Source organism: Siniperca chuatsi, linkage group LG4 (genome assembly GCF_020085105.1).
Source record: "Siniperca chuatsi isolate FFG_IHB_CAS linkage group LG4, ASM2008510v1, whole genome shotgun sequence".
Taxonomy (NCBI): domain Eukaryota; kingdom Metazoa; phylum Chordata; class Actinopteri; order Centrarchiformes; family Sinipercidae; genus Siniperca; species Siniperca chuatsi.
Window position 1 is genome coordinate 2,582,892 of NC_058045.1, and position 18,498 is coordinate 2,601,389.

Here is an 18,498-nt window from a genome sequence, read left to right on the forward strand (position 1 = left end):
GGTGTGAGGATTAATAAATATGCTCTAAGCCAGTTACTGGTCTCATTGCTCTGAAACAGCTTTGCCAATCAGAGTGCAGTATGACAACAACAGCAAAATGAACGACACAACATTGTATAAATGAACTGTTGTTTTTTTAATAGTTAATTTATACAATGATAAAAATTTTAAAATAGTTTGGTGCACTGGGGTGTGCATTATCTCGTACTGACCTTATTGCTCCATGTACTGTGTGTACAACATATAGCTACTGGTTAAAAAGAGTTAATACTGAAAATACAGAGAAGCTAATTTTTTACAAAAGAAGCTTGTATAAGAAAATAGAAGCCTGACCGATAAGGTTACTTCCACAATTGGGTCCGGCAATTATTTAAGGAGCCAAGCTGACCTGCTGATTGGAATATATATCCTAACCCTAACCATACCTACCTCAAGCTAGCTAGCAAGCGACCTATCTGGTGAGCTATCATCCCCGTGATGTGACAGCAGTTTTTGAGTGATTCATGTAGAACTGATCTTCTGGGATGAGCTGTATAACGTCTTTCTAAAACGAAAGAATCCACTTGTCTTGGAGTTAGTTTTCCTCTGTATTGGAGAGTTGTCAGTGAAGAGGTAGACAGGAAACGGGGGGAGAGGAATCGAACCGGCAACGTTGCAGTTATGTTGCATGCACTCTAACTACTCGGGACTCTGGAGTTAGTTATTCTGTGTCCTGTGTCCTGAATGACTGAAAGTCTTCATACTGCAGATAAAACCAAACATGTATGTTTGTAAGGTGTTCCACCACAAACCTCCAGAACAACATCAATGCTTCTTGTCATAGATTCTCCAAATCTATGGAGCTCTACTGGAGTGATGGAGACTAGATTCCACTTCAATTCAGAGCTTTTCTCATCGGGCTGTACACTTGCTTATATATTCAGGTGCACCAGGGATGGTTCACCATGCTATAAATAAATTTATAACAATACTATAGAATATAACAAGGAATATAATTGAAAAACATATTTATTTATTTATTTATTATGGAAACCCTCCCAGATCAGTGGAGAAGACAAATACTTTACACTTTGAAATTAGAAACAGATTTACATCCCAGACACAATCTAATGTTCACTTTTTATGAGCTAGCAAAGTGTTTGTTCTGCTTCCAGTTTTTCAATAGTTCAATAGCTTTACTGTTGCATTTCTGGACATAGGAACTTTGGAATTAATACAAACTGAGATTTTCCCTGCCAAATGGACATAGTTTTTCAGTTTAAAATCACTTAGCCACTTAGCAGATCACATCAAGGTCAGAGTTTTTACAATCCCAAACACATTTCACACATTCTGAAATTCTATACACATTCCAGGTTGGGGATTTTGGAATCTGCTGATGAAACAAATTCAGAGCAGATAGTTCATTTCAAGTTTCATTACGTTCTTCCCTTTACACTTCAATCAACATCTTTGTTTTTGCTACAAATACACCAACATGATATAAATTAGAAACTGAAAGTGGAGGTAATATGTCTTCCCACAGAATGTCCAAATGAACACTGACCAGTTTATTCTTATCTGGAGTTTATTATTACCAAAGGACGGCCCACCTTCCTGAGCTTCCTGAGTACAGCTCAGGCTAACGTTTTTCACTCTGAGCAAGTGCCAGAGTGTCCTCACCAGCCAAACTTTGAATGGCAGCTGACCCCAAGGCTCCCCAAGACCTTTGATCCAGTTGTAGCTGGATTTGTACTGGTTTACAGTAATATTAAAACCCTTCAATTGGAAGAGTACTCAAACTCCTTCATTTGCTGCAGTGCAGTCTGTTTCAGTCAATGACAAGTCCTTTTTGACATTCAAGCTGTAAAGTAGGGTTAGGTTATGATGTCCCATACAGTCCTGTTGCAGCAGTCACAGCTGATGATCACTGCAGGCAAGAACGATTGCCGTGAGAAATGACATCACTGCAGGCGTGGCCAGTACTGTGACATGTCAGCTTCACTTCCTGGAACTTGGACTGGAACTGAGACACCAGGGGAAATCAGACCTGGTAAAAGGAGAACAAAGAGGTCATTGGAGTACAGTTATAAGACAGACATGACACAACAAACACAGTCACGCAGGCAGAGGTAGCTCAAACAGTAGCCAGTTGGTAACTTCCTACCTGTTGAGGATGTTGCAGAGGACGTCATTGACTGGCTGTTGATGTGTGGCTGCATGTGAGGAGGAGTATATGTCTCATAACTTCTTCCATTTACAGTGGGACTGGTGGGCAGCATGCAGGAATAAGAGGTCTGGCTGGATGCCTGGAAACACAAATTAATATTACCCATTATAACAGCTGAATATAACACTCTGATGAGCCATTCACCATTGGGTAGTTGTCATGCAAGATTAACAGTGTTGTTACAGCCTTGTAACTATCAAAGTCATTTCTTTAAAGTCGGCATTGATTCACTTTAATAATTAATCACTCAATTAATAACCTTTTTTTGCACAGGAAAGGTTATACGAGCCATATTAGGGTGAAGAGGCATATTTGTTCAAGAAAGACTGCTTAACATTTTTTTTAACAATTTAATCAAGTGGCAACCACCGTGGCTTTAATCTGCAGTTCCCCTATCCCAGACTGTGAAGACGTATGTTCAATAAGTCTCGACATCACTCTGAGGTGTGTAAAAGTGACAAGACATTCAGCTCTCAGTCTGATGTGTCTTTGTAGTGAGACTTACATTGTCAGCCATGCTGGTGGTCTCAGATCCTTCCAGAATATTCACAACAAGATATTGCATGTAGATTGTCTGGCTGTGCGTTAAAAACATGCAAAGTAGCGGCTTTTGTATGGGCCAGTGGCTACAGGTACAAATGAGAAGATGAAATTCGAGCCAGGAAGTCCAGTTTGAGATATACTGTACATCAAAACTTATCAGACACCAAAATACTGCACAGCAGTTTATAATAGTATGAAGAAGGAATCTACAACTCTGGAAAGTTATCATGGCTCCAATCGTTTATCCTCCATTGACAATCCTGAGGATTACCCTCTTACCAACAGATACCCTGTGCAACATCACAAAAAATCTACAAGGAATTTGTGCTTGTTTGAATTTGATTGGCCAATGCAGTGCATTCCCACATGATGTCACTTTGTGCTGTGGCCAAAGTTGAGCAAAGCTCAACTCCTTTTTTGGACAATACTGTGTTTTCTTGCTGCAGCCTCTGACTCATCCATACTGTCAGGGATGGTGGTTCAGGTTCCTGTATAGCTCAAGGCACTGCCAAAGTTGGAGGTTTATATTTAGCCATGTTCACCCATGACAAACATTCCCACAAAAATGTTCTAAGCAACTGTAGTCAACACATCTGTTCACATGTATATCAGCCAGCCCAAGCTAAAGTCAGATACTGACACACATGAAGATGCTATCTCTAACTTGAGGTGTTCCAGTGCTTGATTAGTTGTGTTTTGTGCTGTATTGTAAAATAATCTTACTTGCATAGGCAGGCTGGTAGCCATACTGAAGGTGGGCATGGCTGGTAGGCTGTAGCTGTTGGACAGAACTGGATCTGACCTTCCTAACATGGACCCTGATGAGAACGACACTAGAGAAACAGGCATGGATAAATGGAGAGAACAAAGAGATTTGTACAGTATCCCAGGCAATATAACTGAACATACAAGCTATAAGAATATCTCTATGACATTAGCAGGGGAAGGGGAGATAGTTGGTTCAAGTCATTGTTTTGCAAGTCACAATTAAATGTCAAGTTGTGATACAAAACTCTATCACCTGAACTCAAGTGGTAGAGCAGGTAATCCATTAATTGTAGGGTTAGTGGTTCAATCCCCGACACATGTCCAAATGTTGTTGAGCAAGACATGAAACCCCCTGGAATTGTACATGGGGAAAATGGCAATCGCTTTGGACGAAAGCCTCTGCTGAATGAATGTAATGTAACCCCTAAACTCTGGCCTTAAGCGCCAGAATCAAGATCAACTGTGTCAAAACCAGCTATGTCAAAACCAGCTATGTAAGTCCCTGTGGAGAGTAGGAAGGAGGGGAGAAATAGGAGAAAGAAAGGGGTGTGGGCAAGGGGCACAGGATATGAGAGCGAAAAAGGAGAAGATGGGTTAGGTGGGTATTTATGGGAATGCAAGAAGTGTCATTCATGGAAGCTTTGGTGGGGAATCCACCATAGCACCAGGGCACGACAGACCCCCAAAAGCCTCCAGTTACTTGACACAAGTTGAGCGGGTTCGAGATCTTTGAGATCTGAATGAACACAACAGTGGTGTACTTGAGAGGACCAATGGCTCATTATTTGTTTTAAGTGCTCGGGGATGCTATTGCGGGAAATGAGAAACAGGAGAGAGAGTCAGCGATGGCGTTGGAATGACCAGGAACACAAGCTGCGCAGAGAACATATAGGTGTGTAATGGAGTGCCATATTAGGTGTGAATGAACAGAATGATGGATGGGGCATTGGAGCGAACTTTGTTCATTATGTCTACATCTGCGAGGTTGTCAGAGTAGACGAGAATGGACTTACGGGACCATTCGGGGCCCCACAGAATAGCTGCGACTATTACGGGGTAGCTTTCGAAGAGAGTGGAGGAAGCGACCTGGCATTCATTTGCGAGCTCCAGGGGTGGGAATAGAGCAGGAAGAGGCTGGGTGAGACTGGACACCACACGTGGAACATGGTAGGGCTGTATGCCGCAGCATGTTTCCTCATTGAAGATGAGCTGCGAGGCTTTGGAGGCAGAGTGGATGTGATACTGGTAGAAACCATTGCCTCCAAGATGGAGGGCCAGATTAAGGATGATGGCCATGTAACTGGCAAAATAAAACTCTGAAGAGACGCATAAGCAAACTCTGTGCGTGTAAGTTCTCTGGAACAGATGGGTGTTCTTCCTTTCAGTTAGAGGTGCTGTTTGTGTTCTTTGAGGAATCTGCCTGTAGGTGGTTGATGAAGGGAAGGCATGATGAAAGATCTGTGTATGTCTATGATCTGTTGGTGTAGACTGGTGGGAACTGGAGAAGGATGGGAGATAAAAGAGTTAGGATGACAAATGGGAGGACTGGCTATAGACGGAGTGAAGTTGATGGTTGCAATCACGAGAATCCATCTTGCCAAGCTTTGAGCTATGCAGTTGTGTCCGCACCACGGTTTGATCTCATCAATTAGCATCTTATAAGGAAGTACTGGCAGCTACGGCGTGAGCTACGGGCATGCCCTAATGCTAGGTGTGCATGATGATGTGTGTGAGAAGTGACCTAAGTGAAAGAACAATGCTAAAGAGGTTAGCGTATATGCTGCTAGCATCAGTGATATCAGACGTCGAGAGTATTTCTTCATTGAAAGAAGAGCAAAGAATGGCACTGAAGCTTTTCTCAATGGAAAACATGTTTTCGCTCTTCTCCCGGCTGGCTTCAGTAAGAGTTTGTCTATGTTATGGTTCGTTGATCTCTCAAGTTTGCCCGTGATAGTTGGCGATGATTCCAATGACGACCAGATAGCCCTGTCCAGAGGGAGCTGCTGCGTTGCTGGAAGTGGGCAGCAGGGGGCTCAGGCATCCCAGTACAGGGTTCCCCTGCTAAGGCTGGCTGATGTGATTGCTGGAGCTGGATGACAGAGGGCACTGACGTCCCGGGGTAAATTGTCCTGGATATTGTCGGCTGCTGTTGCTGGTGTAGAAAAACCTGATCAGAGGTGGAGTGTGAATTATTATGTCGGTTGCTCCACCTGAAGGTGATATAAGATATGATGAGAGGTGGTTGCTGATGACTCCCATTGTTCATTGTTGCTGGCCTTTCTGCTGTCTTTGAGCTGAAGGATATAGGTAAACTGTCCCTTTAACGTGGGCACTAATGTGATGATGTCACCTGGAAGAGCGCTGTGTTGATGGAACTGTGGGCATGACAGACTGACATGAGAGCATTGGAAAGTTATGGTTTGTTGTCTGTTTTGTGAAAAACAATTCCTTTATCTATTAGCATTTTTGTAGTAGTAGTTGAGTGGCAACAGTCTGGTCGGAATTTTATTAACGAAGTCTGGTCGTCGGGGGACCTCGCTGGAGCGTGGTGACGCTGCGACTAGCTATTTGTTGTGAGGCTGTAGTGGTCGAGACAATGGCAACACTTTGAACGTGGTCATTCTGATTTTGTCCGAATAATTCATCGTCCGATGGGGATAGTGAGACGAAGTCCATATTCAAGATGAGGTGAGTGGATGGATGAAGTTGCTTGTAGGGTGAAGTTGAAACGTTAGCTCACTTTTCTGAGTGTGCTCGAGGTGATGTTGCGTGATCTCGGTTCTGGTGCAGAATACGAGAGTGAAAGAGGAGATGGGTTAGGTGGGTATTTATGGTAATGCTGGAAGTGGCGTGATTGAGGTGCGGCCCTGCTCCTGAAACTCCAATTTGTGATGTGTATAGATGATGTCAAAGACAATTTCATATTATTAAAATCATAGTCACCAAAATGCGGCTGAATACACAGCTAACATTTGCAGCTCACACAGTGAGCCAACATCAGCAAACAGTTGAAATAGAGTTGCATGTGACAAACAGCTAACCATGCTTTGTTTCAGTACTGATAACATAATTCTACTTCTTTAAATACATTGCATTCAGGAATATAAACAGGTTTTTCTACAAAACCTTTTTGTCATTGAAAAAAAGAGCCAAATTTCTCAAATGATAAATGTTGTCTTAATACCCATACAAGAACTTTGTCTAAATAAAATACATTCTAAAACTGGCAAAATCACGATTTAAATCAGGTACCATCTGATCAGACAATGATTATGAATCTGACCAGACATTTGATGCCAATTTTTGGGAATTCACAGGTTTTGATACTACAGCATATACTATGTGATATGGATACATTTTGGCTGGTACCAAAAAAGTATGAAACAAAATGGTTCGATACTCAGCCACTCAGTCAAATGTGTAGTATATGTAGCATACATCTTTGTCAGTACCTGGTGTAGTAGGTTGTGGTAGAGGCTGGTAAACACTGGTGTTGAAGCTGCTGCTGATGGGAATATGGTTGGAGGAGTTGGACACCTGACGACGTTGATTTCTCAGCTTCTCCTCTCTTCTCCACTTCGCTCGTCTGTTGGAAAACCAAACCTGCACATGCCAGAATAGAAAAGAAAAAATGTTGGTTGTTATAACATTAAAGGATAGGTTCACATTTTTTCAAGTCTATCTTAAAACAATACTGACATGTCCATATGTAATCTGAGAGGGTTATTGGTCACTTTAATTTCCTGTCTATACTTTCTGTGAAGAGATAATTTCTTAAAGCAATATCACTGTAAGTGATGGGGGACAATAGTCTTTGTTCTGTGCAAAAATACATTCTAAAGTTCCACAGAATTTTGTTCTAAAAAGACTTTGGAAGATACCCCCCTGTTTTTCTAAGTCAGACTACTGAAGCCTCATGTTAGCTTCGGCTGAACTTATTAATGCATTTTTGCACATAAGGAGGACTGTGGATTTTGTTCCCCAAATCACTGAAAGAGAGGGTCTCTTCACAGCCAATGTGGACAGGAGGAAAAATTAGAGCGGCCATAAACCTTTTCAATGTAAATATAGACAGGTCAGTATTGTTTTGAGACAGATTTGAAAAAATGTGAACCTATCCTTTAAGGCAAGTTGTCTGTGACTGATCATCACTAATTGCATGTTAATAATGTTGTTATTTAATAAAAACCATACATTATTACAACACACACTCACAGACACACATACTGATTGTAAGACTAAAAAAATAATAAATAATTGAGCCTACCTGTATTCTTGCCTCTGGAAGGTCTATTTTGTTGGCAAGGCGTTCTCGGGCAAACACATCTGGATAGTGAGTCCTTTCAAATTCTGGGGAAAAAACCCATTGTGTCATTACATAATAATATTAGTTGTGCTGTGTCTAATTGATGTACATCAGGACAGTAAATTTAGACGATAATAGTGAAGCAACATCCAATGTAATGAAGGGGCTGTGCTAAGGCCTTTAACACGTTTCACTGAATCAGTTCTCACATTCAGTATTCCCATGAATTTTCTGTCTGGAGAACTGCACAACTTGCATTATGATCAAAATAGGTCAAAACAGACACCTCAGTAGTTAGTTACTTAGTTACTTTTTTTCCAGTAAGTTTCTATGCTTTTACAGTTTTTTACAATCGCTATGTCAGTTTTTTCGATACATTTAACAATTTTCCTAAACTCGCACCAACACACCTAAAACACACAATTAGCAAAATGGTTAATTTCATGCTCAAAATCACACATTGTAAACTAAACACCAAAACTAATTTTCAAAATACAATAATAAACTAACACAATACACTATGTCTAACAAAACACTGCAAACATGTTTTAAAATCAAATAATTATTCAAAACACTAACACATGTTCTCTTCCAACAGGAACATTTAGTCAATCATAACACAATGACAAAAGAAACACTATCATCGGCTAAAATTACAGAAACTGCATTATTTTATGTGTCAGGTCTGCCCTTATACAATAGACAGTATATTGTATTGATCATAGATTGTGTTTTGCATTGCAGTTTCTTTTGAAGCCTCTCTACATTTTTGTTTTGTTGGGTTTAGTAAATGCATGCATTTTGTTTCTTTTGCTGTAGAAATTCAATACAAAAAATGAATGACCATCTCAGAGTAGCTTTATAAAATGTACAGTTTATGTAAAAAAAAAATACAGACAGAATTGCTGGAGTGAAGACTTTATTTGCAAAAGGACATTACTCCAAGATATAAAACAGAAAAGAACCAGAATTCTAATAAAAAAAACAAAGTAATCTTCTAATCTGCCCGGTCTTCTGCATTTGGCCACATGTTCTCATCCACATCACACCTGATATCTTCTCTGGCAAGGCACCGTGGGAAGAATCTTTTGGCACCCCTGGCAGTGATCAGCTGTGATTTATATATTTGCATAATTGCAATAAGCTGTTTCTCATTAGCAATGGAATAAAATACAGGGAATATATTTGTGTTTCAATTCACAGTATGAACAGCTGTTCACTTTGACTTTAGCCTATATAAGTTATGTTTAGAACATGATGTTATCTGTTCTGACATACAGTGTGGAAGCATTTGTAAATTTGACTGTAAAATTACATTGTTTTGGTCTTGGTTGAGCTTGTGTGTAAAAGAAGTTCAAGCATTTTAAATTGGTGTTAACTGTATGCATTTTGTATCAAAGCAACAAGAAATGTGTTAATTGTATAGCCTACAAAGACGGATGTTGTGCTAACCGTGTTAAGAGTTTAGGAAACTTGTTAAATGTATTGAAAAAACTATCATAGCGATTGTAAAAAACTGTAAAGTTCCAGTGTGTAGGATTTAGTGGCATCTAGCAGTGAAATTGCAGTTTGCAATCATTTGAATACCGTTCGCATCACCCTCCCCATCCACTCATGTAGGAGAAACTACAGTGGCCACGAAACTCACAAATGGCCCTATCTGAAAGCCAGTGTTTGGTTTTTCTGGGTTACTGTAGAAACAAGATGGTGCAACATAGCGTTGTGCTATCTTAGCGTTTGTCTCTTTCTATGCATCTTGTCTTCTAAAGTTTACATAAAGCAGCGCTTAACTAAACAGAATAAATACAAAACAGTAGATAGAAATGTTTCTGAAATCGCCTGCTGCGTTGGCTGCAGTGGTCTGTGTGACCGAGGAGGGCTCTGTGACCGGTCTGTGAAACGCACTACATACTCAATTGGGATCATACTTAGAATGAATAGTACGTAAGTATATATTTCCGAACACAGCCTTTATTTCTGATTATTAGTGTGGAAGAACATGACGCCTCTCATTAAGTACCAAAATTAGGTTTTGAATAAAATGAGGAATAAGTGATGCAATTGGTGAAAGAGGTTTTATTTTATATTCCCAATGCCTATAGCTGAAATAGTTAACACGGTTAGAGAGTTTGAAGACCATGTCATCATGTAAACATTCCCTGTAGTTGTCTGATTGATACATTGTGAATCTGACCCAGCTCTGTCGAGTCAAAGTGGATATTTTCCACATTTCAGTCACATACAGATAAACAAAAACAAAAACAACAATGTGTAGCTTTTTATTTTTTTAACCATAAATATAAAGGTATGTATGTGGGTGTATGATGCCCTAATGTGCATGAAGCTGTATGATGTACTGATGAACTAGCAGTTACCTTTCTCCAGTGCTTCTATCTGGTCCTGTGTGAAAGATGTTCTGTTTCTCTGCAGTTTCCTCTTCAGCTGGAGCCTCATCTGAGTCTCCTCTGAGTCTTCACCATTGGAACTAACAGATATGGTGTTCTCCCCCCCCTCTGCCTGTGGACACTCTGCACCAAGGAAGGAAGTAGGTAGAAAAAAGGAAAGAACAAACAAATAGAATTACAGTGGTTTCAGACCAGTCACTGTTATACTCAGATACATAATCAGCTGGAGTAAAAAAAATAAATAATTGTCATCTTATAGTGAAGAAAAAGAAACTACATCACAATGTAAAAATATTCCATTACAAGCAAAAGTTCAAAATGTAGTAAATGAATATGAAATACGAATTTTGTGAAATAACAATTTTAGCAAAATATATACATTATCATATATAGGTATTATGAGGAGTTTAATCTACAGTAATTAATTGCATTTTACATTATATATGTGAAATCTTAATCTACAAAGAAACAAGCAACTCCATCCATCAGAAAAATGTAGTGGAGTAAAAATGGCAATATTCCCCTATAAACTGTTGTGCCTACAAAGTAAAGCACATGGAGATGCAGTATGAAGAAAATACCAGTACCTCAAAACTGTGCTTAAGTACAGTAAGTGAGTATATAGATATATTTTTGACCAACTAAATGATCATCTGAATACTAATAACGTATTAGAAAAATCCATTCCTGCTATCGGACCAACCATAGCACTGAAACAGTAGTAAATGACCTGAGAGATTTAAGTGATTCCAACAATGTGGCATTCCATATATTTGAGAAATGGGTAGGTCTTTCTGGTGCTCCACTGCTTTCGCTCATAGTTTTTTGTTAGTTTAGATGATTTCTTGTCACAGACATTTGATATTGATATTGGCATTCCTCAAGGAAGTATTGCCCGATTCTATTTTCTTTATACATGTTCCCTCTGGGCAACATTATTAGTCAACATGATGTAAAATATTACTGTTACACAACTGTTTTGCCAGACGACCCCAGCCCTTTGAATGCTCTTATTACCTGCCTTTTTTTAACTAATGGAGCATAAATCAGAGATTCTACTTGTAGGATCAAAAGTGGAAAGACAGAGGTTACAGTCAATGTTTGGTTGTCTGTCCAAACAGATTAAGACTCAAGTTATAGATCTGGGAGCCAGTTTAGACTCTGATCTAAATTTTATTAGCTATTTTAATCAGTAACCTAGGATCCTAGGAACATTGCCAAAATTAACCACTTTTTAAGTCAAAACAATGCTGGATTGCTTTAACAAGTCACTTAGATTACTGCAGCTCTTTTTTAACCAAGGTACCTAAGGTCTTTAAGAACATTACAATTAAGTCAGAATGCTGCTGCCAGGATTTTGACTAATACAAAAAACAAGATCCCATTACTGCACTGCTTGCGACACAGCACTGACTACCTGTATCTTTTAGAATACATTTTAAAGTCCTTATACTTGTTTATAAAGCCTCACGTAACCTAGCACCATCCTTTAATGGTAACTGCCTTTCATTTTATGTTCCAGTAACATCTCATAGATCTTCCAATGCCTTTCTTTTTGAAGTTCCTGATGTTTCCCACAAGAAATCTGGCAAAGCTGCTTTCTGTTTTTATGAACCTAAACTGTGAAACACCCTCCTCTTGGATCTTAGAATAGCAAACTTCCTTGGTATTTTTAAAGATCTATATTTTTAATCTGTTTTTTAATTTGGGGTAATTCAATATTATTAATAAAATCCAATCTCATCAACCTGGTTTCCAACTGCAGCAGGCAGAGATCTGATAAAGTCACTGTCTGCTCAGCACCAAACAGCAGACTAGCTGGTGAATATAGTGGAGCATTCAGCAGCTAAAGAGCCAGATATTTTTCTCAGGAGGTGGAGGAGACCAACCAGAGCTAAAATGAGATTATTGGGTGAACACAAACATGACTCTAAATGAATGCTGCTAAGGTTGCTCTATGTTCACTGGATGCATGTTTACAGTAGAAACTTTATAGCTATATACGGTATATGTGTCAGATGTTGTGTTTACAGCTTGTTTACCCCAGGCAGTGGTGGAATGTAACTTAGTACATTTACTCAAGTACTATATTTAAATACAAATTCAACATACTTTATTCTAATACTCCACTACATCTCAGAGGCAAATATTGTACTTTTCACTCCACTACATTTATGTGACAGCTAAGTTATTAGTCACTTTTCAGATTACAAATTTTCATACTCTTCCTGTCCAGTGAAAACCATACATCTCCAAATTTGATGATTCTGAAATTGAATTTTTCTGATAAACTGAAGGACTATGTGTCCTTTATGGGTGGAGAGTTCTCCTACTTCTTCAGTTAAATAAACTATTTTAAAAAACTTTTTTGGGAAATGCAGTGTCACAAAGCTGAAAGCAGAGCTGTTTTTCTTAGTTCATGAAAAGTGAAATTTTTCAGAGATATGTGATTTTCACAGGACAGCAACACTACAAACAGTACTACAACAGTATATAAAGTTGTCATAGTTTTGGGGTTTTGTCCTGTTTCCTGATTTATTTTATACTGTTCTCTTCTCCTCGTGTGTCTTGTGGTTTTACGTCCTGTCTTTGTTTGCTTTCCCTCCAGTTTAGATGGTTGGCCCCGCCTTGATTAATTGCACCTGTGTTTCATTGTCTCCCTTACCTAAGTTTATTTAGTCCAGGTTTTTCCTTTGTTCAGTGTCAGTTTGTTGTCATCATTTGCATCAGCAGAGGTATGGGGTTTAAATGTCAGGTGTCCCAGCCGTGTTTCCTGTGCTTATCCTGAGTCCCTTGGATTTATTTTTGCATTTGCTTGGACCTCACCTGGATTTTTGGGTTTCGTTTATTGCCTGCTCCTTGTCTGATTTGTTTGCCTGTCTTGGATTTTCCTTCTGATTTGGACCTCTGCCTGCCTGTCTACACTACGTGTAAGCCATTCCCTGTAATAAATTAATGAACTGCATCTGCTCTGCTTCTAAGTCTGCATTTGGGTCCTATTCCTTGTGTTCCTTGCTCCCTAGTGTGACATCCACATGACAAAAGTAGACAACATTTGCACAACCTTAAACAACTACAGCAGTAAAATGCAACATACACATTAATACACCAGCAATATCAATCCAAAAATAAAAGCTTAATAATGCTGCTTTTAAGATAAAGGGATACACATGAATCTTCATCTGGAATTATAGTGAGGTCCATTCAGTTAACATGTATAAATTACAGTGATTAGTATGTTTAATATGCGTGCTGCTCTGTACTCTCAACCCAACCAGTTGAGGCAGATGGCCGTGCACCCTGAGGCTAGGTTATGCTCGAGGTTTCTGCCTATTAAAAGGGAGTTTTTCCTTGCCACTGTCGCCAAGTGTTTGCTCATGGTGGGAATTGTTGGGTCTCTGTAAATATAAAGAGTATGGTCTAGACCTGCACTATACGACAAGTGCCCTGAGATATCTTCTGTTATGATTTGGTGCTATATAAATAAAAATGTATTGAATTGAATAAGAGCTTAAGCAATGGCTGCCTTATACAGTACTTCACTGAAACCTAGGCCTTCATCAGAATAGACAATACAATACGTAATATTCAAATTGATTAAATTAAACAATGCATGTTAGTTAAAGATGAATGAAGGAACAGAGCACTTCAGAGAGGATATTTCCATCATATGATCTTTGAGCAGACGGGAGCTTGACTCCAGCTCCCTGTGGAACTCACGTTATTTGTGGTGCTAGCCTAATTGTTCATTATCCCCAGCAGACAGACTGCAAAACAGAATGAAGCCATTGCTCAGTGTCACAGTCAGTCAGGCAGAAAGAGACACAAATGAGAACAGGCGCCTCTTCTCCCTCCCCTACACACACACACACAGAGGCACAAACATCCTGTAGACTGATGAGGAGGCAGCAGCCGTGGTAGTATAGCATTACTTTGTTTCACTGTTATAATCCCAGGGTGCAGGAGGAGGAGGAGCAGCAGCATATGAGACAACTCCATACAGCAAATGGGGCCCTTGGCCACACATATTGAAGGAAAAGGAAAGGAAGCTGCTCATGGCAACTCTATAGTGTTTGTACTCAGTTTTAGAAAAAGAGGGCCCTGAGTATCTCACCAGTGGCAGTGAGTGTAGTCCCAGTATTGTAGTAGTAAACTAGGAGAAGTAGTAGTCTTAGTAGTACTATGAGTTAGTGTCTTACCAGCGGTAGTGAGTGTAGTCCCAACGTACCACCCCGAGCGTCCTCCCCAGGTAGTTTGTCCATTGAGCATTTTGAGTTTGTCAAACATCCCTTCAGCTCCCGCTGTGCCCATTTGCTGTTTGTCACTGGCCAGGTTCCTGAGCACTCGATTTATAGATGAAACCTGGTGATAAACACAACAACATGATTACATAAGGATCAACTATGTTATAAGTCATTGATGGACAGAATCTAAGGAACCAAACATTGTCAAAAACCAAACACACTGTCAACCTTCAGCCAGCCTCATCATGTATTTGTAAGGCAGTCATCACAGAAGCAAAGGCAAAGTATTGCATTGTGGGATATTTAGTAAAAGTAATGGTATTGTTTTGCACACTTTTTTTCTTTAGTTTTTTTACTTGTTTAGGTCATAGAGTTCAGACACACCAATAAAAAGGTGGAAAGTGAATATAAATGCATGAAGTATTTGCTGTTACGGTCTAACAAATACATCAGCTATTATGTACAAGGTAAAACCTTGTACATAATAGCCACCCTAGTCTAGACTTTTTGCTAGCTTGCCCTGAACAAACCTCTAATTGACATGACTTGGCTGAAGAACAGAAGGGTCTTACACTGGGTATATTGTCATTGGTGCAGACTCCCTCTGCCAGCAGTCGGTCTCTGATCTCCCAGGCAAAAATGGACGGACACTCTCTCTTGTACTGAGCGATGTTTCCCACCACCTCTGGAGTGGCCACCCTGGGTTTACTCCCTCCTATGGCCCGAGGACGGATTGAACCTGTCTCGTAATACCTGCCCAAGATTTTACTGACACAGCCGTTAGACACCTGGACACAAAAACAGCACACATCACAGACATTATTTATAACTGGGGCAAAAAAATATTGGTTTCCAAAAAGTTTTTGTTTGGTATATGATCTACCGAATGATCATGGCAATTGTTGAGGAGAACTTCAACAATCTAACACATCAAAGTCTGTTTACAGGTGTTGGGAAGTACTACTGCATATGTGAAAACAGTTTTATAAAGCCTTTTGTGGCTTCAGACGGAGCTGTTCAAAATCTATTAAATTGCCTCAAATGATGTCCCTTGAGTCAACATCGGTTGGGTCTGAAGACAAGAAATTTGAAAAGTAAAAAAAAATCTGGGGGTGTGGAGTTAGAAAGAAGTAAGCTTACCAGACCTCTGTAGCACGCTCCTCATCTCTGCTTGAGCCTAGAGGCTTAAGGCTACATTAGCCACTACTAGCATAACACGCCCAATTCTTCTACCGAACTATGGGCGGTGGGGTTATATTGTGGGTAATCTGGGTGCCAGGTTTTGACAGTCCAAGTCAGGCAGTCGGTTATAGGTAACATTTCTACTGTATTGATGTAGTTCTGCAACCAGCTCACTATACCTGTAGGCACAGTATCTACTACCACTGTTAGTACCATTGCTGAGAGTATCAACTCTCAGCATGATGTGTTTACCTGTAATATTCTGGATATGTCACAGGGTCGAGCTCCACTGTGTGCCAGCTCCACTATCTTCTGCCTGGTGGAATCAGGTAAAGGTCTCCCATTCACAAACACACCTCCCAGCTGGTTTACTCCACTGTGACCTTCACACACACACAGACACACACACGCACACACACAGAAAGTAAAAACAGGTTTTCAGCAATTGGTTTACTGAGCTATATTTTACTCTACAATGATTTAAAAATATATTCACTTTAAAGCAGAAAAACTGAGTGGTAATGGAAAGAGAAGTCTAACTACAATGAACTGAATAGCCACACTGATCAGGCACATGCAGGAGGAGAAAAGGGGACACAGGTTAGAGCAGATGATGAGAAAAATTATCTTAAGCCTCTCTTAAGCCAAAAACATGTAGTTTCTTGTGTATTTTTGTGGAAGATCTTTCTGTCTGTCTTTAAAAGCTGCAGACTGGCACTACTGTAGGTTTTTGTGTAACACTGATAATGCAGATCTGCTGATCAAAAGTTTGCTGGTCTGACATGTTTCTCTCAGCAGCAGCAGACCACAGTCTGTGTTGCTGAGTGCAGGTTAAGTAGGGATTTACACTGAATCAATTGTCTATTGTCTGTTAATGGCTCAGTAGGGGAAAGCGTATTGCAGATTTATAAACCTCTCAACGGGACATTAATAAATCATACAACCAGCCAACATACACACACACCACGCATACACACACACACACACACAGTAAGCAGTGAAGTGTAGCTGCTCTAAATCAAAAGAGGTTTCACTATAGACACTCCATTAAGTCATCATCAGAAGGAGGACTACTACAAATATTAATAACAACAATATATTTGTGTTGTTTTCCCCACTGTAGAATAACATAAGCAGGGTGGGAAACACACTGCAAAAATCTTCATTTTATCAAGACATTTCTCTTCATCAATAAGTCCTAAAACATTATTTTCTCATAACAAGTGAAACTATATTCATACTGTTTCATATAGAACTTAATCAAACATTTACCTAGAGATTAGTGTCTTTATCGTCAAACAGGGAAAATAAGGCAAATCGCTGCACTAGAATTAAGAAAAGACAGAAGACGACAGACAGAAATTACTTGATTAGAAGGAGATTTTTGCAATGTAGGCAGTAGTGTTAAGAAGAGAGTGGGTGGCATGCTGACATTACTGGTCCCTATTTTTTTTGGTGGCCAATTGCAACAATACTGACAAACTAGGGGTATCAGATCAGAAAACTCATCTGTGTTAATGAACAACATATTCTTTTATAGGCTGTAGTCTATGTGTTGTTACATTGCTGAATGTGTTAATGTGTTTTATTTATTTTCACAATTGTTATCTAAATGTGTTGTCAAAGTGATGACGAAAGACACAGACGACGGAAGGCACCTTCTCAGGTGTATGCAGTAAAGAAAATATACAGTGAAAGAGAGAATATCCATTCATAAAAAACAGATGTAAAATGGAGCTTAAGGTAAAAGGTAATCTATTTCCTGTATGTCTTTGTAATTGATAATCATGTCTTTAATTAGTGATTCATTAAATTATTAGTTATTCAATAAAAAAGAACACAGGCCTGCTTGGGGTCTGCTTGTTCATTCATTTAGATCCATATAAAAGGAGGAAAGAGGGTAGAGGCAAAGGGAGATTCTGTCTGACCCCCCCCCCCCTCACTCCCCTCCTCCCTTGGAGTAGAGCTACTCCACTGGAAATCAGATGGATAACCTGGATCAGAGAGGGTTAACCCTCCAATACACCTCACATTGTCATGGCTTTGAACTTCGCTTCTGGTTAATTGAATTATAGGAAGAGTCATGGCCTCTGTCAAAGCTGCTGTTGACTTTGAGTGTGACAGTAGATTTTTCACCCTCTAACTCTCCCTCATGCTGCGTCACATCATGTTCACGCTGTGTTTAGGGGTAGATCATTTTGATGTAGAAATGTTAATCACAGTGTCATTTCCCAGAGGAACACACCCGGGCTTTCCTCTGCTGATACACAATTAATAGACAGACATATGGAGTCAATTTGGCTGTGGTCCCTCTGTGACACACACACACAGACAGACACACACACACACACACACAGAGCAAGCGGGCCCATGGGAGCAGCTCAGCAGCTTTCACTTTAAATCAGCTCACACTGAACCTGACTTCAATTAATTTCACTTTAACCATGTACTGTTATTATCAATTCATTCTCCAAATTAGACAACAATATAGGTTGTTTGTCCATGCACTCCAGAACAACACTTTTTTCTGATCTGTCAGCTGGATGACATCATTTGTTTGTGCCTTCCAAAAATGTTACAAATCACTGTTGAAAAATAAATCTGTTTCATGATGTGACAACGCTATGGTTAAGATTTGGTTAGATTTAGGCACAAAAACGATGTGGTTATTATAAGGGAAATATAGTGGTTTAGGTTAAAATTCTGAATTTGTTAAGGTTAGAGGAGCTTTATCGTCATGGTTACAATAATAAACACTTGGTTAAGGTTAGGGACCAGGGTTAAGGTTTTGTATTTAAAAAAAAAGAAATGTTGACTGTCTGTTGGAAACGGGAACTTAAG

General features: G+C 39.6%; 1 protein-coding gene across 3 annotated transcripts in view; it reads right to left on the reverse strand.

The window, feature by feature from the left end:
- Window positions 1-990: 990 nt before the first annotated feature.
- The window catches only part of LOC122874826 (paired box protein Pax-6-like), a 28,604-nt gene continuing 11,096 nt past the window's right edge, over window positions 991-18,498 (reverse strand). For 2 of the 3 annotated variants that reach the window (XM_044193229.1, XM_044193230.1), the window contains 9 exons: window positions 15,910-16,040; window positions 15,048-15,263; window positions 14,431-14,593; window positions 10,202-10,354; window positions 7,788-7,870; window positions 6,973-7,123; window positions 3,476-3,585; window positions 2,147-2,288; window positions 991-2,029 (listed from right to left, as the gene is read on the reverse strand). In XM_044193229.1, the coding sequence (XP_044049164.1) occupies window positions 1,944-2,029; window positions 2,147-2,288; window positions 3,476-3,585; window positions 6,973-7,123; window positions 7,788-7,870; window positions 10,202-10,354; window positions 14,431-14,593; window positions 15,048-15,263; window positions 15,910-16,040 (1,235 nt within the window). In that variant the 3' untranslated portion in view covers window positions 991-1,943. The remainder of the gene's footprint in view (window positions 2,030-2,146; window positions 2,289-3,475; window positions 3,586-6,972; window positions 7,124-7,787; window positions 7,871-10,201; window positions 10,355-14,430; window positions 14,594-15,047; window positions 15,264-15,909; window positions 16,041-18,498) is intronic. The other variant, XR_006377693.1, reaches the window with a different exon arrangement.